The sequence below is a fragment of the Lepus europaeus genome, chromosome 15, assembly GCF_033115175.1.
Source record: "Lepus europaeus isolate LE1 chromosome 15, mLepTim1.pri, whole genome shotgun sequence".
Taxonomy (NCBI): Eukaryota; Metazoa; Chordata; class Mammalia; order Lagomorpha; family Leporidae; genus Lepus; species Lepus europaeus.
Window position 1 is genome coordinate 35737902 of NC_084841.1, and position 26179 is coordinate 35764080.

General features: G+C 36.8%; 1 protein-coding gene across 4 annotated transcripts in view; it reads left to right on the forward strand.

The window, feature by feature from the left end:
* Positions 1 to 26179, forward strand: part of NNT (nicotinamide nucleotide transhydrogenase) — a 101877-nt gene that overhangs the window by 64408 nt on the left and 11290 nt on the right. For all 4 annotated transcript variants that reach the window (XM_062211790.1, XM_062211789.1, XM_062211793.1 and 1 more), the window contains exons 18-19: positions 7945 to 8104; positions 10477 to 10558. In XM_062211790.1, the coding sequence (XP_062067774.1) occupies positions 7945 to 8104; positions 10477 to 10558 (242 nt within the window). The remainder of the gene's footprint in view (positions 1 to 7944; positions 8105 to 10476; positions 10559 to 26179) is intronic.

The window sequence follows — 26179 nt, forward strand, 5'->3', positions numbered from 1 at the left end:
CCTCCTTTCTAATTTGTATCCCTTTGATTTTTTTTCTTGCCTAATGGCTCTGTCTAAAACTTTCAGGACTATATTGAATAGCAATAGTAACAGTAGGATCCAACTACTTGATCCATTGCCCACAGCTTTCAGGAACACAGGCACTCAGATGTGGGATGCCAGAGTCCCAAGTATTCTTTTTCTTTTCTACTTTTATCTTTTATATATATATATATATATATATATATATATATATATATATACACTTTTATATATATTTTAAATTTTTATTTCCATTTATTTGAAAGTCAGAGAGATAGAGATACAGAAAGAGAGAGATCTTCTTTCAGCTGGTTTGGTCCCCAAATACCCACATAATTGATGATTCACTTCTCAATGCCTGCAACAGCCAGGGCTGGGTTAGGCCCAAGTCAGGGGCCAAGAATTCCATTCTGGCCTCCCACCAAAGATGACAGGGGAGGAGCCTAAATACTTGGGTTATCTTCTGATGCCTTCCAGGCACGTTAATAGGGAGTTGGATCAGAAGCAGAGTAGCTAGGACTTGAAGCTGCACTTAGAAATGGGATGTCAGCATTACAAATGATAGCCCAATCCACCGCTGCAACACTGACCTTAATTTTTTATTTATTTGAAAGGCAGTGAGACAAATGATAGAGCACTTCAATCCACTATTCACTCCCCAAATTCCCATAAGGGTAGGGGCTGGGCCTGGGCCCAGGAACTCAGTCCAGCTCTACCACATAGATGGCAGGGACCCAACTACTTGAATCACCACCTGCTGCTTCCCAGGGTGCACATTAGCAGGAAGCTAGAGTCAGGAGCCAGAGTTGGGAATCAGACTCAGATACTTTCATATGAGATGTGGTAGCCTTAACTGCAACGCTAAATGCCTGCCCCAGAACCTTAAAACTTATCACAATCCTCCCATTTAATACTCATAGAGGCAGTTCAAGCCCAGAGAGGTTAAGTGACCTTTTGGAGTCCACAGAACTAGAGTGAAGGCGACAGAAATGGAAGCCTCTTGGGTGGACTGCAGAACTCATGCTCACCTCCACATCTGGACACCAAGGCAGGCCCCAGTGACACCAGACAGACTTTAGAAGCCCTAATTGATTTTCTTTAGGTTCTTAAATTTGTCATCATGTCTCCCAAATATCTGTGTCTCTTTTATTTCTCTTCCTTTTACATTTTTATTTAATTTCTACTATTATAATTATAGTTACCACAGTGACTCTTACAGTAATAGATCTGTAAATGTAGTTAGAATAAGGTCGTAAGGGGCCCTTGTTGAAAGTACTGTCTTTGATGTGAAATTATCTCATCTTTTTCTTATTTTTTCTATTATTTCATAGTTCTTTTTAAATCAACAAAGTATTTTATTTCTGTATAACTGCCGGTCAGTAAATATTGTTATGTTTTGCAATCATATTGTTATGTAATTTCCTTTATAAAAGAAGGGTTTTCTAAGTAAATGATTCTCTTTGATTTTTGTGTTTCTTTTCTATTTCTCCCGCCTCGTGCATGCCACTTACCTTTAACATATGGCAGAGTTTTTTTTATTCCTATACTGCCTGTACCACTTGCAAGATAATCCTTATAGCTGTCTGTGACTGTAAATGTAGTGAATCAAACTAATACTCTGTTTGTATTAACATTATATTAATAAGTTTGTATGATGGTCTTCATGGAAATGTATATTATGCAAAACTATGAATGGGCTTCAAATTTGTTTTGCACCAAAATAAACATCTTTTAGTTCTATAGTTTTATGAACTTTTAAAAGTAGTCTTATGTTAATTTGGATTCAATGGCACATGAAACTGTAATTCCTAAAAAAATTCTAATTACAAAAGTAAAAGTTCCCTAATATAGAATGTTTGGAAGAAACAGAAAAGGGTAAATAATAATAAATTATCTAAACTCCAATTATCACTTAATGTTTAATATTTTAATTCTAGACTTTTCATTGCATATGTTTAAATAAGTTCTAGATAATGTATTTATTTTTCCAATTTAGATTTAATTTTCTGCTTAGTTTTCTAATAATTTTTATGATCTATCTGTATAGCACATAGATATACTATAATCTCTTCAACTTTATTTGGATATATTATTTTTCCTTGTGCATCTCTGATTAATTCCTTTGGTCAAATTTTTGTAAGTGCAATTTAAGGTCAAAGGGAATAAGATCTTTTTGTTGGTTTTTGATATTGCAAAGTTGAGGTCCTCAAAAGATTCACCACAGTTCTTACTAGTGATGCCCATGGTGCCCATTCTATCACATGTGCTCTGCTCATCGATGGTATTACAAAACAATGAGAACTCAACAAAGGGAGGCCTGCCATATTTTTAGATTATGATGATAGAAAAATTTTTTTCTTCCAAATTCTCCTGATTTCTGACTTTTCACATTAATCTGTTGAGTCTTAGCTTCTGCTTTTTTAATATGAGAAATTATTTCTTCATGGTAGTGCTTAGCAGCAAATGATAGTTTGAAATAATAGCACAAATGAAAGAACTACTCAAAATTAGCTCAATACTGAAGGTGTTATGCTAGGTGCTTTACAAATATTAGCTCATTTAATCCCCACATTCATTCTGGAGGTGGGAAATACAATTCTTATTTTGCAGAAAAGGTATTTTAAGGCGCCACTTACAATTTACCTTTGTGTTTATTGTCATTGGTCTAGCACCTGGCATAAACAAATGTAGTGTTTTTTTAAACTTTTATTTAATAAATATAAATTTCCAAAGTACAGTTTTTGGATTACAGTGCCTTTCTCCCCGCCCCCCCCCCCCCATAACTTCTCTCCCACCCACAACCCTCCCATCTCCCGCTCCCTTTCCCATCCCATTCACATCAAGATTCATTTTTAATTATCTTTATATACAGAAGATCAATTTAGTATATATTAAGTAAAGATTTCAACAGTTTGCACCCACACAGAAACACAAAGTGTAAAGTACTGTTTGATTACTAGTTATTCTACTGACTCACATAGTACAACACATTAAGGACAGAGATCCTACATGGGGAGTAAGTGCACAGTGACTCACTCTTGTTTATGGCATCAGTAATCCCCCTAGGCTCTTGTCATGAGTTGCCAAGGCTATGGAAGCCTTTTGAGTTTGCCAGCTCCGACCTTATTTAGACAAGGCCGTAGTCAAAGTGGAAGTTCTCTCCTCCCTTCATAGAAAGGTACCTCCTTCTTTGATGGCCCATTCTTTCCGCTGGGATCTCACTCACAGAGATCTTTCATTTAGGTCTTATTTATTTATTTATTTATTGCCACAGTGTCTTGGCTTTCCATGCCTGAAATAATGTAGTGTTTCTTAATTGGACATTAAATGAATATTTTATTTGTAGCTCATTTCAAGTTTTGGAGTCCTCTAAATAGTCTTGATAGCAGATATACCAGAGTTATTATGAAAGTAGTATACTGATCTTCATTATTATTTAAGGAACAAAACATTCAAGTCCTTACTGGAAGAGGGTAATTTTGTCATGTGCGAGAATGGAATGCACCCTGAGTGGCTAACCAGCAATCTCTAAAGTAGAATTTCTGTTTTCACAGAGAATGCTTTTGGGTATCCTAAGAGCCTATGGCCAATATAAAACATATTGACAGTGACCTAATAACCAGCTTAAGTCAGTGGTTTGATTTATGTTCAGATGTTTTGTAGACACTAGACTCTTTATGACTTTATGGTCCTGCTACTTGTGTTGGTGTCCAGATTGCCTGGGAGATAGAAATCTTGTGAAAATGGAACAGCATTTTAGTATATGTGCTGCTGAAGTGAGCACAATGGAACAACATTTTTAGATGAAAGTTTTTGATTTTTGCATTTGATTCTTCTTTTCCCAATGAAAATGGAACACAATTAAGTGGGCCAAAAACTAAAGAAAAAATAATGGGTTTTTATGCCTTTTGAAATTTTAAAAATTTATTTGAGAGACAGAGGTAAAGAGAGAGAGAATGAGCATACAAGTCCCCCCATCCACTGGTTCACTCCCCAAACAGGCAGAGCTTACCTGGATTGAAGCTGGTAGCTATGAACACAATCCAGGTCTCCCATGTGGATGACAGAGACTTAACTTTTTGAGCCATCCCAGGTCCCTTCCACAGTCTGCATTGTCAGGAAGGTGGACTAGGAAAACAGAACCAGGAATTGAACCTAGACACTCAGATGTGGGATTGCAAGTGTCTTAACTACTAGACCAAATGCCCATCCCCTGTTTTGTTTTTGAGGTTAATTAATTAGTACCCACAAAACATTGAAATGAGGGATGCTAGCAAATAGTATATATGTTATTATTGCTTTGTCTATTTTATAGACATTCCTTTGTTTTTAGATTTATTTCTTACTGTGTGCTTGGAATTATATGAATTAAGGTTCTCTTTAATGTAGAATACAATTTTCATTATAGGACTTAATAGACTAAAAGGCACAGCCTTGCATTGTGTTGCAAATTTTTGTTTTGGGAGCTGGGAACTCTTCATTCTCTGAATCAGTGGTCACAGGGCGGTGTCATTAATCACTTTAAACAGAAAAAAAAATAAATAAATAAAACAAAACCATAAACCCTAAGCATTTGCAGAAAATGTGATGTTGCAATGGTAAATTCAGAAATGAAAAATAATGTAGTTTTTAAGAGACCGCATGGAATTAGCATAATGATGATATAATTGTGGATATGTGTTTAACAAGTTGACTTTATTGTAAAACTTCTGTGTGGTTCCCTTTTCTCCCTAAGATGCCATCAGAAGTAGGTACTCATTAATTAGATATCCTCAGAAATCCCTCTTTTCTCTTCCATTCAGTTTTATGGTGAAAATAATGGTTCCTTTTAAGTCAGGTTAGAATAATATGGCTATATCACTCGGTATCTGTCGCTCTGGGTCATATCTCTGTGCAGGGCTGCATAATACAGCTGATGGAACCTTTTTGTCTATTTTCTTTTCTTAGAAAGTTTGTCTGTGACAGAAATATCTTCATGTCAAAAATACTCAACAGTCCTTAGAGCAAGTAATTGTGTTTAATGTATATTTATTTATTTTCATACTTGAAGGGCAAAGAGAGAGCAAGAGAGAGAGAGAGTGCTTCCATGTGCTGCTTTATTCCCTAAATACCTGTAACAATCAGGGCTGGGGAAAAAGGGAGGGAGAAAGAAAGAAAGAGAGAAAGGGAGATAGAGAGAGAGAGAAAGAAACATGAATGAGAACCAGGTATTTCCACCTGCTGCTTTATTCCCCAAATGCCCACAATATCCAAGCTGGGCCAGGCCAAAGCCAGCAACCCAGAACTACATCCAGGTCTTCCATATGGGTGGTGAGAAACCCAAGTACTAGGCCCATTCATTTCCTGCTGACTGCTGCCTGGCAGGGTGCATTAACAGAAAGCTGGATCAGGCCGGCGCCATGGCTCACTAGGCTAATCCTCCGCCTGCGACGCCAGCATCCCGGGTTCTAGTCCCAGTTGGGCTGCTGGTTCTGTCCAGGTTGCTCTTCTTACAGTCCAGCTCTCTGCTGTGGCCCGGGAGGGCAGAGGAGGATGGCTCAAGTACTTGGGTCCCTGCACCCACATGGGAGACCAGGAAGAAGTACCCGGCTCTTGGCTTCAGATCGGCACAGCACTGGTCGTAGGGGCCATTAGGGGAGTGAGCCAATGGAAGGAAGACCTTTCTCTCTGTCTCTCTCTCTCACTGTAACTCTGCCTGGCAAAAAAAACAAAAACAAAAACAAAAACAAAAACAAAAAAAAACCAAAAAAACAAAAAACAAAACCGAAAAACAAAAGCTGGATCAGAAGTGGGGTAGCTAGAACTCTGATAAAGGATGCAGGTGTCCCAAGCATGGCCCTGAATAATCAATTTTTAAGGGAAAAAATTTGGTAGAACATATTCTTTGATAATTTCAGAATCTTGTAGTTCAAAGCCAGGAAGGATTTATCAAAATTAACAGAAGTTGAAAATTTGAGAAGTCTTGGGTATGAACAATTGAGTTTTCATTAAACATTGGATTTAAATATGGGAAGATGTGTTAAAAATTGAAAACTTTGGGACCAGCTCTGTGGCATAGTAGACTGAGCCTCTGCCTGCAGTTCTGGCATCCCCTGTGGGCACTGGATCATGTCCCAGCTGCTCCTCTTGCCATCCAGCTCTCTGCTTATGGGCTAGGAAAGCAGCAGAAGATGGCCCAAGCCATTGGGCCCCTGAATCCATGTGGGAGACCTAGAAGAAGCTCCTGGCTTCTGGCTTTGGATCAGCTCGACTCCAACCATTGCAGCCATTTGGAGTGTGAATAAGCAGATGGAAGAGCTTTCTCTTTGTCTCTCCCTCTCTCTGTCTGTAACTTTCCCTCCTTCATCAGTAAATAAAATCTTTTGGAAAAAAAAAAAAAGAATTTAAAATTTCATGTAGGTTAGGATGATGAGTTTAATTAAAATTTAGCATTAACTTTTCTCCTGACTCTCCCATGAAAAATGATATATAAGGCTAGTCCTGACTTTTTTTTTTTGTAATAATATTAGATATATTTCTATTAGGTTTTGACCTCTGATAAATGAGTTTGGATCTAATTAAAATATTCTGATGACAGTTTGATCCATCACCAGTGAAATGTATATTATTTATAGGCTGCCTTTATTGAAGTGTAGCTTTTTGTTCATCTTCATGTTCATTTTTCTTGCTGCCTTTGCCTGGCTTGCACGTCAGCAATCATGTCTCCACCAAGATGGTAGCAGGCTGCGCCTTTAATGGATGAGTGGACCTGTTTTTTTTTTTTTTTTCTCTTGATGTTTTATTTATCAAGGAACAACTCTAGGTGCTTTTAAAAATAATAATGTATTGTCTTTTTAAATAATAGGTTGACTCTTAGGTATCTTTTCAGCGACACAGTGGATCAGTGATATATTTGTTACAGCTCTTGAGAGGGTTTTCCAGTTGTTTTGGAACTTTTTCTAAAGTGATATACTCAGTTATGATCATGGAGATCATACACTGTAGATTTGAGTTCTTAAAGTCTGTTTGAATACTCAAAACATCTAGCTTCTTTACCTTTCTCTTAAGTCTCCACTTCTGGAGGTCACAATAAGCTATTTGCAAAACCAGATCAGCCATTGTCACATATTTCAGTTGTGGCATTTGAATGGTACATCCTTGAATGCTTGTAAATGCGCATGCCACAGAAAGTCTTTCTCTGATTTTTCTCCTGAGATGTTCTAGATAAATGTGTTGTTATAAGTTCTAAAGAGTGTGTAACCTTACCGATCTGCCTCTTTGGAAGGAAATATTTTAGAACCCTAATGATGAATCTCATTACTTAAATTACAACATAGGCATGAGGTTTCATGGAGTGTTAATGGATTTGAAAGATGAGTATCAACCCCCGTGTTTCTTTTTTCTTGACGACAGAGGGCAGCAGAGTTCTAAATGAAGTGGATCCTTGTCATTTTGATTCCTCCTGGTTGCCTCTTGACACCTTGTATCTGGTAGCGGAAGTCATCCAAGAGGGTCACCTTATAAAATTTTTTATTCTTGTCATTCTCTTTGTTCCTCTTTGACTTTGGTGAAATACACATACATATGGAGGCAGAAGTTAATCAGTACATTCAGATAATAATAACTGAATCTGAATTTTTCATTAATTTTTTGATTTTACTGGTAATGTTCCATTAAATTCTTTGTTTTCATTTACTTTTTTATTCGTATATCTTTGGGCAATTGATTTGGTAGGGAAAAATAATTATGTGGTTCTCAGATGTCTTCTGTTATTTAAACTTCTAAGATTTTTTCAAAAGTCAGCTCAAATTTATCTTGTTAAAATATTTTAAATGATCAAATAAGCCTCTTTAAATGATCCTGAATATCACATACACAAAATGAATACAATTTTCAAAAAGTTTTATGGATTAAACTCTCACAGATTATCCTTTTGTTTTCTAGGCAATGAATCGCTCCCTGGCTAATGTGATTCTTGGAGGCTATGGTACCACTTCAACAGCTGGTGGAAAACCCATGGAAATTTCTGGCACTCATACAGAAATCAACCTTGACAATGCAATTGACATGATCCGAGAAGCTAATAGCATTATAATTACTCCAGGTAAAAAGAAAAAAAGCAAGCAATGAAAATAGATATTATAACTGAATATATTAAAATAATTTCTCATACTAGGAAATAGAGAACCGGAACTGCCTCATTTTTTAAAACAAAAATGTAAATAATAGCAACTTTGATTACTAAGTAGAAATACTGAGAATTCTCGATGTAGGTTGGGGGATCACATAGAGGTTCTATAGAAGGATATGATAGATTCTGGCCTAGTCTTTCTGTGGCTCTGTATACATGTTTAAGTCATTTTTGAGTCTTGGTTATTTGTTTTGTTTTCATTGGTAGTTTTTGGACCTATTGCGAAGATTCACTTAGATACAGGATATGAAAATATCTAGCTCATTCATTAGATTAACTCAGTAAATGTTAGTCTTTTTCCAAAAATAAATATTTAAAAAATCAAGAATCATGTGGGTTTCAACAATGTGAAAGCCCTGAGGGGAACTTTGTCTACTAGGCTGCATGGCCTAGTAGAAATAGCTTGGTCTTGGAGTCATAGTACTTTATTTTGGTTCTGAATTTTGCTGCTAACAAATTTTGTGATAATGATGAAGTCATTTAATCTTTCCAGGACTCAATTTCTCAGTTTTTTGAGGTTAAGCCAGCTCTTCCTCACTATTATCACAGAATACTATGGTATTACTGGCAATACATTGGCCTCAGATTAAGATTTTTTTTTTTTTTAAATTTTTGACAGGCAGAGTGGACAGTGAGAGAGAGACAGAGAGAAAGGTCTTCCTTTTGCCGTTGGTTCACCCTCCAATGGCCGCCGCGGTAGCACGCTGCGGCCGGCGCACCGCGCTGTTCCGATGGCAGGAGCCAGGTGCTTCTCCTGGTCTCCCATGGGGTGCAGGACCCAAGCACTTGGGCCATCCTCCACTGCACTCCCTGGCCACAGCAGAGAGCTGGCCTGGAAGAGGGGCAACCGGGACAGGATCGGTGCCCCGACTGGGACTAGAACCTGGTGTGCCGGCGCCGCAAGGCGGAGGATTAGCCTGTTGAGCCACGGCGCCGGCCTCAGATTAAGATTTTTAACTCCATCATGTTACAAAAGTTTTCTGTAAAGTACTCTACTGATTTGACATGCGGTAGTTTATTGATCAGTTTATATTAACATATAATTAATAAACTTCAGCTGAATTGAATGTTAAAGTGTAAGCGCTTTTAACATTGGAGAACATCACTGTCTAGGAGCATTTGAAACAAGTTGATTGGGAGTTATGGTTGTCAAAGATGGGGCTGTTACTGTCAATTAAGGGATGGAAACAGATAAACTAAATGTACTGTAATGCCTGGAACACTCCTAGATGACAAATTGTCCCAGCCAAAGTGGCATTGGCATTATCTTTGAAGATGGAGAAACACTGAGCTGGAGTATAAAGGTGTAAAAGATCTTTTCCTTCTAGGTTTTTCCAATCTAGGGAAGAATTCCCTTATGTAGGTAAGGTAAGTGGGCTCTGATAAGGGCTCAACTTTATTGTGTAGACAATTCCTCTATCATGAGGAGCCTGAGAAGGTTTATAGGATGGGATTTGTTTTGGATGGTGTTTTGGAAGGGGAAAGGCACAAAGAATAGCTTGAGCAGAGTCTTGACATTTTGAAAAATGGGGATGGAAGAATAAGGGCAGCTGTGAGTCACTGTATAGGTAGGAAGAACAGAATATACGAGTTAAAGGAGAAGGAAGATGACCAATGTTTTTGACTATGCCTGTAATAACATCAGAAATTTGGGTGTGGGAAAAAAATTTCAGCTTCTTTTTTGGAGACATTACATTTGAGATGGAGCTAGGACAATGGACATGCTGTGCTGGAGCTCAGATGACAGGTGGAGCCTGCCTACAGGCCGGGAGTCATCAGATGGTTGTTGAAGCCATGGGCAAAGCTGAGATTTTCAAGGAGAATGTGAAGGACAGCATTAAACCCCCAGGGAAATTTTGTCATTTAAGAGGGAAAATAGGAGGAGAAAAGTATTCAAGGAATTTGAGGAGGAGTAGTAACAAAGTTAGGAGGAGAAGCATGGGCTACAGTGTCATCAAAACTATGTAAGAAGAGAGTTTAAAAAAATAGGAAAGAAAGAGAGAGAGAGAAAGAGAGAGAAAGGCACATGCAAGTGTATGCATGGTAATATGGGTAATGTGGAGAGATGGTGCTCAGTTGTGTCAGACACTATGAGAGATTGAAGAAGAAAGACCATTAGATTTTGACTTTCAAATATCCAGATTTTAGATTTGCTTTCATTTCTAGTTCTGTTAGCTGATTGCCTATGTTGGCATAAAAATATATTTTTGTCCTCAGAGAATTTGTAGCTCACATGATTTCAAAATAGGAAACACATTCTTCTGTGTTCTCAATGTTCCTTGCAGGCTATGGTCTCTGTGCAGCCAAAGCCCAATATCCCATCGCTGATTTGGTAAAGATGCTCACAGAGCAAGGCAAAAAAGTCAGGTAAGTGTTTCCCGTGGGAGACTGCAGCAGCCATAAATGTGTGTGGAGAAAAAGAAACAGATGACTTGTTTTTACGATGGCTCTTTGTTAAAGTGGTATTTTATGTATGTAATCCTTGGTAAAGAAACTAGGTTGCTATTAAAAAAAAAAAACCCTATTGTAGTTTTAACTTTACTTACTATGTAGTTTTTTCTAGTCTCTGTCTAATAGCATTGACTCGAAATAGAGACTCATTTTAGGAAGAGAAATTTTATTCCAAATTCCCAGATACTTAATAATGGGAAAGAAGAGACCTCGTGTTGCTCTCCTGTTTGATTTGGGCAAGGAGTTTGAGTGAAGCAAGTTTTGTTTCTTGGTTTCTGTTCACATTGAAGAAAATCAAAAGGTCTCCAAGGAGGACTTTGAAGAGTAAGACTCAGTGATAAACCTCCATGGACTGGTGTCTGCTCTACTGATCTACTTCCCCTACTCTCAGTATAGAAAGGATTTCTCTCTGGTTGTTGGCAACAAAATGGATGAACCTAGAAAGCATCATACTTAGTGAAATAAGCCAGTTCCAAAAAGACAAATACCATATGTTCTCCCTGGCCTGTGATAACTAATAGAGCACCTAAAAGGTAATCTATAGAAGTGAAATTGACACTTTGAGAAGCAATGACTTTGAATAGTCCTTGTCTCGACTGTTGAGGAACAGTTTTTTTTTTTCCTTTTTCCATACTATTTGTTGACCTCTACTTAAATAGAGTTAATCATATGTGTATAAAGTTAATTGAAAATTGATCTTAGTAAAAAATAAGAATGGGAATAGGAGAGGGAGGAGGCAGAGAAGTGGTAGAGTGGGTGGGAGGGCAGGTATAGTGGGAAGAATCACCATGTTCCTAAAGTTGTACTTATGAAATATATGAAGTTTATATTAGTTAAATAAAAGGTTTCTGGGGAAAGGAAAGAAAAGGAAGGCTTTCTGAAAAATGTTCCTACTCCAAGGCCATACTATGTTTGAAATATGAATTAGAGCAGCTGCTGTTCTGCCATTTGCCATTTTGGGCTTTGGAGTCTGCTTTTGGGAGGATACTCAGTAAAACATTGAAGTCAAGGACTCTACATTTTTAGATTATCCCCCTTGACCTAGGTGAAGGGATTGAGGAATATAACAATGGGCACATAGAATGATGAACCTGGTGATCATTGTGGTACTTTGCATCTATCCTGCTCACCTCTGGGTCTCCATTCTGAACTCCGCTGTAACTTAGGCATCAGGGAAGAGAAAGTCTAGAGTCTCTCCTAGAGGCCAGCTGTTGCCCACTTTGTGGGGAGGCTGCTTCACTAGTAGCTGAACTGACATGACACTGTAAGTCAGAGACACAGGACAGCTCATCAACCAGAACTAACTTACTCACTAGCATGTTACCAGATGCTGACAAATGTTAATGTCTACTATCAAAAACCCTCTTAGATGTCAACCATATCCTTTTATCTGGGGGCAGCTAATAAGAAGATCAGCCAAACAGCGCCTAGAATTAGTCAGAGTATCTGTACTAGAATGGATGCATAATCTCAATCTTTGGCTTGATTGTCTCAGTTATTAATGGTGGTAAAAATACTTAGATGATGATAATCTGAGGGTTACCTAAATTGTCTTGGTGTCAGCTCTTTTCCTTCCTTTCTTTCCCATCCTTCCTTTTCTCTTTCACCCTCCCCCACCACTTTGTGTAACCTTTAGTGTACATGAGGTCAAAATACTGTGTTTTCCCCCTTTATTTCTAGTCATTTTGTTATGGAAATAGGCTAACACAAACCCACCACCTTGATCTTCCCACCCACCTCCTCTCTTTCCCCAATAGAGAGTTGTTTTTTGATTAAAAAAAAAAATCAAAATACTGTTTTATGGTGGGCCAGTAACCTATGATATGGATGATTTCCATGTTTAGAAATACTCTTAGGTAACTTGAAGATAGAAGATGAGAAAAATTACTGAGTTCATTTTTTAATTTTGCATAAGACGCTTCCTTTTAGTTACCCATTCCTATTTTCATGTAGGATATTAAGCTGTGCTCCCATGTTAGTGATAATCTTGCCACTTAGAGCGTTTGCAGACCTACGTGTGGAAAGATGTGTTGAAGAACGTTTTACGATTTCCTAAAAAGAAATTGTTTTCATTATTCAGTCCACATGTGAAAAAGTCTATTGTATTAGTAATGCATTATACCACCACATAAATGTTTAGAGGATGAACGGCAATCTTAATAAAATAGAAGATGGCTTTCATATCTTAGTTATCCTTAGGGAAGGGAATGAATAATTTGACACACCTCTTGTTACCCATTGATCAGCTGAAGTCAATTAGATATCCTGCAGAATCTGTCCATTGTTCCATGAATGGATGTAGAGAAGAGCATCATAACACTGTGGGTAGCTTGAAGGAAGTCAGAATGCAAAAGAAATGTGTAAGACAGTTAAAGAAAAATGATCTGAAAAGTAAAAGGATAAGAAATAAATTGTTAATTTCTGACAAATATAGAATGGCATTATAGGATGATTTCTATCACTCTGCATGAGAATAGTTATTAATTGACCTAAAACTTATGAGAGGTATTTGATTGCGAATATGCTTGTGAATAGTTTCCCAATTATAAATTGTTTTTTATTGAAGTAAATTTTGTGAATATAACAAAAGATTATTCATAAGAGAGCTTTTCATTGTTTCACATGACTGTTAACAGAGTTTGTTCAAATAATTTATTAATAATAAACTCAATAATAATTGATCATGTGAGATCAGAAGAAAATTGTTATTCAGTCTAATTTCCATAATTGTGACTTAGGAAATATTAGCTATTTATATTAGTATATTTTTCATATTAAAGATGAAACTATCCATTGATATATTGTACAGTTTCTTTTTTACCAAAATATATTTTCAACATGGACTTTGTAGCAGGTTATGTAAATCTTAAATTTCAACTAAATGAAGAGGACTGTGCTTGCTAACATGATAATAGTAGACCATGATACTTTCCCTTTTCTCTTTTGTAGTTCCTGCATGAATTTTTTTTTTTGTAGTTTACAGATTCCTAAAAATGTTGTTGATTTTACTTTATGTATATGCCATGATATTTTTATGGGGGGAAATGCAATTCTTTATGAAGTTAGGACATAAATATATGTATGTATATATGTACACACACACACATATATATACAGTTATGAACTTTTTTCCTTTTTTTTTTAAAGAGGCAGATGTCTGAGCAAGAGATGGCTGCAGCAGTTACCTCGTATTTTAATGAAATAAATCTGTATTTACAGTTTGCAGTAATTTAGTCCTTTCATCACTCTGTGGAGCTCCCACGGTGTTCATTGAGTACAGCTGCTGGGCCTCTGGTTTTAGTACATCTTTGTGCCTCGGGACCCCAGCATGCTTAGCATCCAGATGTGGTGACATATTCACACACATCCTCTGTGGAAATGTGCCAGAGTGGACATACGATTGTCATCAATTAGTTATGCCCAAGTGGTGCCAAGAAAAATTGCATCTGTCATGCAGTCTGGTGGGTTTCATGGCCCATGATTGATTTAGAGACACTCCTGTTTTTCTTTACCTTGGCCATAGCCATAACATGCTCACAAAGAGCTCAGATTATATAATGGAGCATATGACATTTCATGACAAGAACTCGTTTTAGAACGTCATCAAAGTTCATGGACTTAGCCTTTATTTAGTAGCCAAAATATTATTTCTTGGTTGTACAGAATGGCTGTGCAGCTTGCCTCACTTACGTTTGGTCTCTGAAAGCATTTTATGACAAAATTTTAGGAAACAAGAGGTCAAGCCTATTTTCTCTTTACTTCCCAATCTTTGATTATATGAATATGATAGGCTTTTCATTATAAAGCAGAGATGATGTTAGAAATGGATGAATTTTTTGTTTGCTTTTGTAATTAATCACTCCTTGATTTTCTTTGTATAAATCATGTTTGTTTATATTATCACAGAAGTCTTTTGAATTATGAAAATACCTTTAATCTTTTATATTGACATTATGATTGCATGTTAATAATTTATAAATAGGGATTTATTATTATGGGGAACTCAGAGAATAAAAATGCTTCAGAAAGCTCATGGAAATGGGAATCAATCATAAATGTATTTTGGTACAAAGAAATTTTGAAATCCATGCATAGTTTTTTCATAATTTGTATTTCCATAAATTTTTTGAGGATTGCACATATGCTTGGATTTCAAAATTTTTTGAAAAAAATATTTTTATTTTTTGAAAAGTTAATTACTTCCTTACAATTTATATATTTATTCAATTTATTTGAAAGACAGAGATAGGGATAGGGATAGAGATAGAGAACATGCCCCCATCCACTCTTCACTCTCCAGATGCCCACAGTAGTCAAGGCCAGGAACCTGAAACTCAGTCTGGAGTAAATCAGTACCCAAGTAAATGTCAGGGACCTACCTACCTGAGCTATCACCTATTGTCTCACAGAACAGTCATTCAGCAGGAAGTTGGAATTGGAATCAGGGCTGGGATGGGATGCATTTGTACCAAGTGGTACTTTGACTGTCATGCCAAAGCTCCACTGTGAAACTTACCTTAGTTCCATTTTCCATGAACCTTTTGTAGTTAGCTTGTACAATAATGTGTAAGCCTAGTTGTTGCTCTCAAAAGCTTATAGCTATGAAGAAAACCAATCTATAAACACACACATCAATGAATGAATGATTTAATGTGGTAGCGTGCTAATAAAAATAAATAGTGTAGAAGTAGGTTAACAATGTTAAAGAGAGTTGTAATTAGCTGCCCAGGTATATCTGGTATATTTTAAATGTTTTATACTACTCATAATATGAATTTTATATGGCTCTAAGAAGTCTCTCTCTCTCTCTCTCTCTCTCTCTCTCTCTCTCTCTCTGTATATATGTATTTCATCCTCTATCCAAACTCATCTAATTGCCTTTTATATTTGCAGTTTAAAATTTTATATTCTTGTACAACATATATGTAGGTTTAAATGTTATTTTTATGAAGAAATCAATACTTTGAAGATGCTTAAAGATGCTATTTTGTCCATCTAGTCAGATTTGTCTGTGTTTCATGGATTTCGTGTGATTCAAGTAAACAGAGTTTAGCTTTCTTGTATTTGTTATGTTTTAGATGGAAGAAGATCCAAGGCATGCATATTTGTAAAGCAATAAAGGCACAGGCTTCTGAAGAGAATAGAAAATCGATGAGATTGAAAAGCTGGCATAGTTTTTGAGTGAAAAAATAGACAGTGTTTAGCAGTTTCATGTCAGCTTTGTAATGCTTTTATTTTTTAGACATGACTGTCCAAATCAATGACCATTTGTTGAACAAATAATTTTATAGTACTTCAGGCACATACTATTCCCTGACCTGGGGATGCATCTTTGACTACAACAAATCAGAATTCCTAGTCTTGTAGAACTTACATTGACCAGTGGATTAGTTAATAGGCTTCAGGGTATTCTGCACTGAAAATACTGATCACCCCATTGTGTGATGCAGATGCTAATTTGTAAGAGAACAGCTATAGATTATTGCATCAGAATTTCATAGTTACAGCTGGTACTTTTTAGCAATGGCTTTGCCAGTGCTTCCAGTTTTTTCAAAGAATATGGTGTGCTTTTTTGCACTTTGCACTGAGCCCGCCTTCTTGAAAAACATGGTATCAGGAGGGTGGATGTGATGGGATAATTTGTAAAATTGGGCTAGCAAGTGAAATTGGTGGAAGAGAAGAGAATAAAGAAAGTATGTGTGTTCAGTCAGTCTACACATGTTTAATCTATTGTATAGCACTGCCAGGAATCCCCCAAATCAAAGTTTCTGGTTTGTTCCCAGCAAGTGATAACCTTCATTCCAGATTTTTTTGCTTTATATATCCACAGCATATCGGTATGGTGGAAAGAACATAAGGCTATCGTAAAAGCCTACACTTTAGGTGCTCTAGAAGGTCCGTTCCAGCCATACCATTTTAGGACCACCTGCTCCTTACAAACTCGTCATAGGCATGCCAATGGCCTGAGGAAGAAACTCTCACTATTGCTGAAACCAGTGTCTCTAACCATTAGGGTGATTTTTGACGTCTAGTTCTGGTATTGGTTATGATATGCTCTTTGAGCTTAGTGTCTTCAAAGACATTCATGTGAAATGACAGAATATAAATAAATAAAATCTTTCTTCCCTTTTCATGTTCAAATTCTATAGTATCTATCTTTTTAATTTTCATTTTATGATGCACATTAGCCAATGCATTCCCAGAGCCATTCAATAACATCATTAAAGTTATTCAAGCAGAAAAATGAAATCATGAATAATTTTAATTGAATCTCTAAAATGTGCCAGAATATAATATTCTACAACATTAGTCACCAATTGAATTTTAGATTTTCTTCTGATATCATTCTTCATAGTCTTGTGCTTTTGAAAAAAAACAGTATCAGTAGTCATACAGTTTCTATTCTGGGCCTGATAGCTGGATTTGGTTCAGTGATGGAAAAGCCAGATTGGGCCCAATGTATAATTAGTGTCCTTGGAGTGTGGCATGTAGTGTTGTAACATGTTCTGTGGAGGACTGCATTGCTGTTTGCATTGGATCATTTAACCTGATCCTCTTTAGATGACATCTCTCATCTCTTTGGGTGGCCTCTGTGTCTCAGGCCACGTGAATAGATGGAAAATGTGACTGTAGCCTGTCAGACATTTCCTCATTCACTTTCATAGAACAGGCTGTATTATTCTATATTAAAAAAAAAAAAGAAAAAAAACTGTGCCTCTGAAAGTGAATGAGGAAATGCTTTTTTTTTAAAGGTCTTTGACTTTCATAATTTTTTTTTTTTGAAGAATGGAAGGCCAGGGAGGAGCATCACATTGCACTTCGAGTAGCAGTTCAGCCCTTACCTGCCTAAAATAAATAAAGGAAGGTATAAACTGTTCTCTTATTCTGGCTGCTGGGAAGTTCTAGGAAATTAAATTAACATTTATTTTTTCATTTCATTTGGAATTGTTTCAGTGAATTTGTCTGAATCTTTTTTTTTTTTGCTTTTCTTAAAACATTATTAATTGGTTTCTTTTATTTATTTTAAATTTTATTTAAGGTATACAAATTTGATGCATTTCATGTATAGAGATTTAGGAACATAGTGATACTTCCCACCCTAGCCTCCTTCCCACCCATGCTCCCACTGTTCTGCCTCCTTCCTCTCCTTTTCCCTCTAAATTTTTACAATGATCTACTTTCAAGGTTTACTTTATAATCATAAAAATAATCCTATACTAAGTAATGTGTTCAACAAGTAGCATGAAGAAAAAAACACTGTTGCTTAACAGAAGAGACAAGGGCTGTAAACAATCATTGACGTTCAAAATCTCTATTTCACTCCCATACATTACATTTTTGGTACTCTATTAGTGACCACAGATCATGGAAAACATATAGCATATGACTTTTTGGACTGGCTTATTTAACTAAGTATAGTGGCTTCTAGTGCATCCATGGCTGAGTACTATTCCACAGTGTATATATGCCATAACTTCTTTATCCAGTCATTAGCTGATGGATAGCTGGGTTGATTTCATAGCTTAGCTGTTGTGAATTGAGTTTTAATGAACATGGGGGCACAGATCACTTTTTCATATGCTGATTTCATTTTGTTTGGATAGATTCCCAGGAGTGGGATTGCTGGGTCATATGGTATATCTATTTTCAGCATTCTGAAGTAGCTCCGCACTATCATTCACTGTACTAAGTTTACATTCCCACCAACAGTGTATTAGGGTACCTTTTTCCCTACTTCCTCACCAGAATTTATTGCTTTTTCATTTCTGTATGAGAGCTATTCTAACTGGGGTGAGCTGAAATCTCATTGTAGTTTTGATTTGCATTTCCCTGATGTCTAGTGATCCAGAACATTTTTTCATGTGTCTGGATATTAATCCTTTATCAGTTGCATAGTTTGCAAATATTTTCTCCCATTCTGCTGATTGCCTTTTCACTTTGCTTAGTATTTCTAAACACAGAGATCCAGTTTTCCCAGAACCATTTGTTGAAGAGACTATCCTTTTTCCAGAGATTGATTTTAGCTCCTTTGTCAAATGTAAGTTGATTATAGATGTGTAGATTGATATCTGGAGTTTCCATTCTGTTCCGTTGGACTACATTTCTATTTTTGTGTCAATACAAGGCTGTTTTAATTATAACTGCCCAGTAGTAGGTTTTGAAATCTGGTATTGTGATGCCACCAGCTTTGTTTTTGTTGTTTCAGATTGCTTTAGCTATTTGGGGTCTCTTTGATTCCATATGAATTTTAGCATCATTTTTTTCTAGATCTGAGAAGAATGTTGTTGGTAGTTTGATTGGGACCACATTGAATCTATAAATTGCTTTCAGTAGTATGGACATTTTGATCTAAGAACTTTCTTAATTTTAGAAAATTGAGTATCTGTCCTTTTGACTAAGAAGTGCCCCTCCTCTTCTCCAACACTAAACTTAGCCTTTCTCCTTTAAACATCAGATTTTGAGGACCTCAACCACCCTATCTGGAAGCTTTCTTATTTTTGCACTTTATCATTGTATTTATTTTCAGATGAATAGATTACCCACCCAACTGGTTTGGTCTTTTCCTCACCAAGGATAGTTTAGGTAACTATTGCCTTCTAATTTCATGTTTCAGAAGGTTTTGTTCCAAACTAGTTTACTAAATTAACAAACAAAAAACCTCTTGTGTTTTCAATCAGTGATCTGTAACTCTTAACAAGATCTGATTAGTATGTGATAAACCAGAGAAACTTGCCTTTTTAGTCTGTCACATTTTTTCACAGGTGAAATGCATAATTGTATGTAAAAATATTGAATATGATAAAAATTCTTTTGTCACTTCCTGGGCCTTCCTCACAATGGAGCATTGCCTCCTGCAAACAGAATGAAAAAGGTTCCTGAGGGACTCTGTTTAATCTACAGTAGAATTCCAAGCCTGTTATATGACAGAACACTGTGTAAATGTTTTTGGTGTCATTATAAATAAAAAATTTCTGCCTTAGGAAGCAGTTAGATTGGAGGATCTTTAAGCTCTCTGTTAACCATCAAGGTTGTTGTGATTTTTCTTCTCCTTTGATCTTAGGGCCTCTCTAAGGAGGGTGGCTATAAACTCTAGCCCAGCCCTGGCAGAACATCAGGGGAAGTGGTTATGGAGGTTTGCAATGTGCCTTTTAAGGGACACTTCTTTAACTTGCAAAATGACCTAATGCCTAAATATCTGACCTGTGACCAAGTGTCCCTCAGGCAGGATTCTTGTTTCTATTGGTGGATACCTTTATGGTACTTGTTCGGCCTGTATTAAGTTTATTCCTTCCAAGATAGCCACTTCCTAGGGGAGCCCTGACCAGGAGGAGAGTTCAGTTCAATTGTGTTGGTCAGGGTATGATGTAGAGGAGGCAGCACAACAGAACATATGGAACAACAGAAACAGATCTTATCACCTGCAGATCCTAGAGCAAAGTGGGATGCTGACAGCCAATGGGAATATTGGAGGAGGAAGCATGCTGTGTTTCACCACTTGGTGGGGGCACACGTGTGTGTGTGTGTGTGTGTATTTTTTTTTAAGATTTATTTATTTATTTGAAAGGAAGAGTTATAGAGGGGCAGAGAGAGAGAGAGAGAGAGAGAGAGAGAGAGAGAGATCTTCCATCCGCTGGTTCACTCCCCAAATGGCTGCAACGGCCAGAGCTGGGCTGATTCGAAGCCAGGAACCAGGAGCTTCTTCTGGATCTCCCACATGGGTGCAGGGACCTAAGGACTTGGGCCATCTTCCACTGCTTTCCCAGGCCATAGAAGAGAGCTGGATCAGAAGTGGAGCAGCCAGATCTTGGACTGGCGCCCATATGGGATGTCAGCACTGTAGACGGCAGCTTTACCCACCATGCCACAGCTACGGCTGCCCATGAGTGTATATTTATGTGTGCTTATGAATTGAAAGGGGAGGGGGAGAGAGAGAGAGAGAAAGAGAGAGGGAGGGAGAGGAAGAGAAATTGCACTCCAAAACCTTTATTGTGATCCTGGATGGTACCTACCCAATTTACCTGCAGGAAGTTCTAATTGTGGCTTTAGATAGCATAGACAGAGGCCATGGTACACTTTAGGTGTAGTCACTGTAACATATCTATACAATCAGTGCAGGAAGGATGTGGGGGTCAGTGGGAGAGTAGGTTGTATCTATGTGAGGTTATTTCAAAAAGTTTATGGAAAAGTAGAATTAAAAGTTTATTTTGGTAGAAAAAGTTATTTTTTTCTTCTAAGCTGTTTCCATGAACTTTTTAAAGAGTCTTCATATGCATAGATTTCGAAAATTTTTGTGCCAAAATAAACATCTTTTAGTTCTGCTTGTTTGTCCTTTTTTTTTGATAAACTGTGTGAAGTACCCCTGTATGTTTTATAGGTGTAGGCCCAGACAGTTCCCTGGTCATGTGGGGCAGATATCTGGATCAACCACAAAGAGAGATAGTAGTTATATAGGGTAGATATCTGGATTGGCTACTGGGAGTAGGCAAAAGGGTCCAAGTTTTGCTTCTTGTATAAGACAGTTAACCCTTTACTCACAATGGATTTCAAGACAACATAGAATTACAAATATTCGTTATATAGGTTTTATTGATTAATATTTATGACTTAGAAGGAAGAGGAGTAAGTAGGTTTTCAGCAAATGAACACTCTTTTTATTTTCTGTTTCTTTATTACTTTGTTAGTATCCTAAGGGGTTAGAATAGGAAAATTGTGAGATGATGGAATTGAGAATGCAGAATTACAAAATATTATCAATGTTCTGTATACAGTTTGATTTTAAAAAATAACATGTTAACACTTTGAACATCTTGAGAATGGAAATATATTTTGCATAGTGACTCCCAAAATGTATAACCAGACAATTGAAAGTTGTAAACAACTTCTTTTTAAAATGTGGAAATAATTTTTATTATTTATAATGACAAGAGGCTACAAAAAAATGGGGAAAACACTTAATACATCAGAAAGGGACCCAATTATCCCTATAGTTACTTTGTCTTATTGTTGAATGTGGTTGCTTAATTCAATAAACCATTTCTAATGGAGCTAGATCTAAATATTTCTGTAATGCAAAGAGGAACATGTCATTTGTTTGAACAGTTGTGGTAGGGTCTGTGTGGTGAAGGTTTTGTATTCTTTAATAACCCAGCATGCCCAAGAACCACTGCTGTAATGTACCCCAGTCAGGACATATTGTCTCCATGGCCTGTGATCTTGGAAATTCAAGTTGTTGTATCCCTGTAAAACGTGTGGTATCTGAGATCTGATGTGAGGTTGCAAAAAACTGTCATCATGTATTGTAAATGAAGCTTTTAAAAATGTTAACTTTTTGAATTGTTCCTTTCCCAGCTTTTATCCAGTTACTTGTTATTTGTGAGTGGTTCTTGGATATACTCTTATTAGTTTATACTCTTTCTTGATTAACTTATAAGAAACTAAAGATCAAAGAGTAGATTATTCCCCTTTTTTTCAAAGTTTGCCTGGGTCTATTCTTAATTGATCAGTGAGCTTTTAAATTATATCATGTTCCATAAAAGACTTTATCATTTTCATATTTGAGAGAAAGGAAGATAGCTAAAATTGTTGAAATTTTCCTTGCTTCAAGATATCGAAGAATTTACCCTCATTCAATGATGACATTTGTTGTATTTGCAAACAAAAGTAATGATGCTTTTCTTTTTTTTTTTTAAATTGTATTTAAGGAATATAAATGTCATGCATTTCATGTATACAAATTTAGGAACATAATGATTCTTCCTATCCTACTTCCCTCCTGCCTGTACTCCCACCCTTCTCCTCCTCCCTCTCCCATTACCATTCTTATTTTTCCCAAAGATCTATTTTCAGTAACTTTATACTCATAAGATTAACTCTACACTAAGTAGAGAGTTCAACAAATAACAAAAACAAAGACCATTGTTTCTCAACAGTCTGACAAGAGCTGTTCAAAATCATTGCATCACAAAGTGTCTATTTTACTCTTGTACATTACCTTTTAGGTACTCTATTAGTTACAACAGATGAAAGAGAACATATGGTATTTGTCTTTTTGGGATGGGCTTATTTCACTAAGTATAATGGTTTCCATATGCATATACTTTGTTGCAAATGACAGGATTTTATTTTTTTTACTGCCATGTAGTATTCCATAGTGTATATATACCATAATTTCTTTTATCCAGTCTTCAATTGATAGACAACTGGGTTGATTCCATATCTTAGCTGTTGTGAATTGAGCTGCAGTAAACGTGGTATTACAGATAACTCTTTCATATGCTGATTTCATTTCCCTTGGGATTTTTGTATAAAGTGAAGGTAGGGGTCTTGTTTCATATTTCTGCATTCAGTGATCCAGTTTTCCCAGAACCATTTGTTGAAGAGATTGTCTTTGATCCAGGGATTGATTTTAGCTCCTTGGTCAAATATAAGTTGGTTATAGATGTGTGGATTGATTTCTGGAGTTTCTATTCTGTTCCATTGGTCTGCACATTTTTTTTTTTTTTTTTTTTTGGCCAGTACCAGGCTGTTTTGATTATAACTACCCTGTAGTATGTTAGTATGTCTTGAGACCTAGTATTCTGGTGCCTCCGGCTTTGTTTTTTTGTTTCAGATTGCTTTAGCTATTTTGGGTCTCATGTCTTTCCATATGAATATTAGCATCATTTTTTTCTAGATCTGAGAAGAATGTTGGTATTTTATTGAGATCACATTAAATCTATAAATTGCTTTTGGTAGTGTGAACATTTTGATGATATTGATTCTTCCAATTCATGAACATGGAAGATTTTTCTACTTTTTAATGTCTTCTTCTATTTCTCCCTTTAATGTTTTATAATTTTCATTGTAGAAATCTTTGACATCCTTGATTAAGTTTTTTCCAAGGCATTTAATTTTTTTGTAGCTGTTGTGAATGGGATTGATGTTAGTTCTTTCTCAGTCATGGCATTGTCTGTATATACAAATGCTATTGATTTTTGTGTGTTGAGTTTATATCCTGCTACTTTACCAAATGTTTTTATGAGTTCCAATAGTCTGTTAGTGGAGTCTTTTGGATTCCCTGTATATAGAAACATGTCATCTGCAAATAGGATAGTTTGGCTTCCTCCTTTCCAATTTATATCCCTTTGGTTTTTTTTTTTTTTTTTTTCTTGCTTAATGGCTCTGGCTAAAACTTCCAGGAGCATATTGAATAGCAGTGGTTAGAGTGAGCATCCTTGTCTGGTTTCAGATCTTAGTGGGAATGTGTGCATATTGACTCATTTCTCAGGTCTTTTGAAACAGTTGCAAATACAAAGAACTGCCTTCTGTTGGACTAAGTTGATAGTCACTGAGATTTCAAGATAAAAATTAGAAAAGCCATCCAGAAAGTGTTTATGTTAAACCAACATTTGTTTTGAAGTGAAAATGTGTGTCTGTTTTAACTGGTCATTTAAAGATGTGTGTTTGAAAAACAACACAGATGAACATTTGTATTACAAAATGCATTTGATAGAATATCATAACTGTTTGGGCGGCGCTGTGGCACAGCGGATTAACACCCTGGCCTGAAGCACCGGCATCCGATTTGGGCACTGGTTCTAGTCCCGGCTGCTCCACTTCCGATCCAGCTCTCTGCTATGGCCTGGGATAGCAGTAGAAGATGGCCCAAGTCCTTAGGCCCCTGCACCCACCTGGGAGACCCAGAAGAAGCCTCTGGCTCCTGGGTTTGGATCAGCGCAGTTCTGGCCGTTGCGGCCAATTGGGGAATGAACCATCGGGTGGAAGACCTCTCTATCTCTGCCTCTCCTCTCTCTGTGTAACTCTGACTCTAAAGTAAAAAATAAATAAATCTTTTTTTTTTTTAAAAAAGAATATCATAATTGTAATAAAGATTTGTTAAAGGCTTATGTCTACCAGGCACCATGCTAAATATAGCCCTTTGTTCGAAAAGCTTTTTGCATGAACCATCTCACTTAAACCTCACAACAATCCTCTGAAGGAGTTTTGTCGTCTGTTCCACTGTAACCGTGAGGAAACTGAGACACCCAAAAGTAATGGTCCAGATGCTTTGAACCCTGGCAGTAGCAATCTAGAACTCTTAACCACTGCCCTAAATTCTTCCTCCAAATAGAGATATAAATTTTATGTGTCAGCATACCTTGTTGGGCACAATATATTGTTCAAAATCCCTTCCTTCACCCTACCTTTAATTGAGTTCTTTTTTTTTTTTAAGATTTATTTATTTATTTGAAAGTCAGAGTTACACAGAGAGAGGAGAAGCAGAGAGAGAGAGAGAGAGCGAGAAAGAGAGAGAAAGAGGTCTTCCATCTGCTGGTTCACTCCCCAATTGGCCACAATGGCCATGTGGGTGCAGGGGCTCAAAAACTTGGGCCATCTTCCACTGCTTTCCCAGACCATAGCAGAGAGCTGGATTGGAAGTGGAGCAGCTGGGTCTTGAACTGGCAACCATAGTGCTTCAGACCAGGGCATTAACCTGCTGCGCCACAGCACTGGCCCCTAATTGAGTTCTTTCAGTAGAGTACTAGGTATGGTGGGATAAGTAAGACATGTTTTCTGTACTCAAGGAGCTCCCAGCTGGGAGAGTACAGCATGTCAATACAGTTTTTATGCTGCAATATTGGAAGGAGAAGTTGCATAAAAAGTTTTAGGAGTGTGGAAGACCTTTCTGTGATCTGATTTTAGTAGTTGTTTTCCTTCTGTAGAATCTTGTCATAGTAGTCAGGGACAGCCAACTCTGTTTTCTAAGTATTTGCATAATAAAAGGTAATTTCATGGTCCAAAGGAAAGAGCCGAAAGGCTGGTAGGCATTGCACATTGGAATTCTGAATATTCTTCATGTGATGATGGAAGATTGATGAGCTTTGGCCATCAGTTCCTGGAAATTACTGGTCATGGCCAACCAGTGTCTGAAATAATTAATTTAATACATGCTTTGGAGATTAGCCAATTACATGGGCCAGAATTGTTATAAACTTACATTAATTCATCAGCATGCTCATCTATTTCTACAATGTTGAGCGTGTTCTGCTATTTCGCTCAGAACATTGGCATTCTCTGTTAATATTCTTGCATATATTTTTCTTTGACCTCAGAGTCTTAAAGTTTATTGTAATAAATTATTATGCAAACAGATATAAAATGATCTGTCCTTTGGGATATCCAGCATAACATGATGGTTAACTTGGTGATTATTTACCCTTCACAACTAGTCAGATAGAAATATTGTCTTTATACAGTCTGCAGCTAATCAAGATGTTACAACAGAACTAATACATTTAGAGGTCTTTGATTTCTCATTTGGTCCAAGACACTTGCTTAAAGCAACAAGATGGTAGGCAGTTAAGGATGACAAAGGCAGTATTGAAAGCAAATTAAAAGTAAGCAACAACAACAAAAACAAACTGGAATCAAGGGGGGATACAAAAATCAAAATCCAAAAGTAAATCACAAAGTGTATATTATGTTATTCAGTTCAGATGGAAGCCCTAGTCCATGGAATTTTAGGACTGGAGAAGGAACTTTGTTGTAAACTGAACA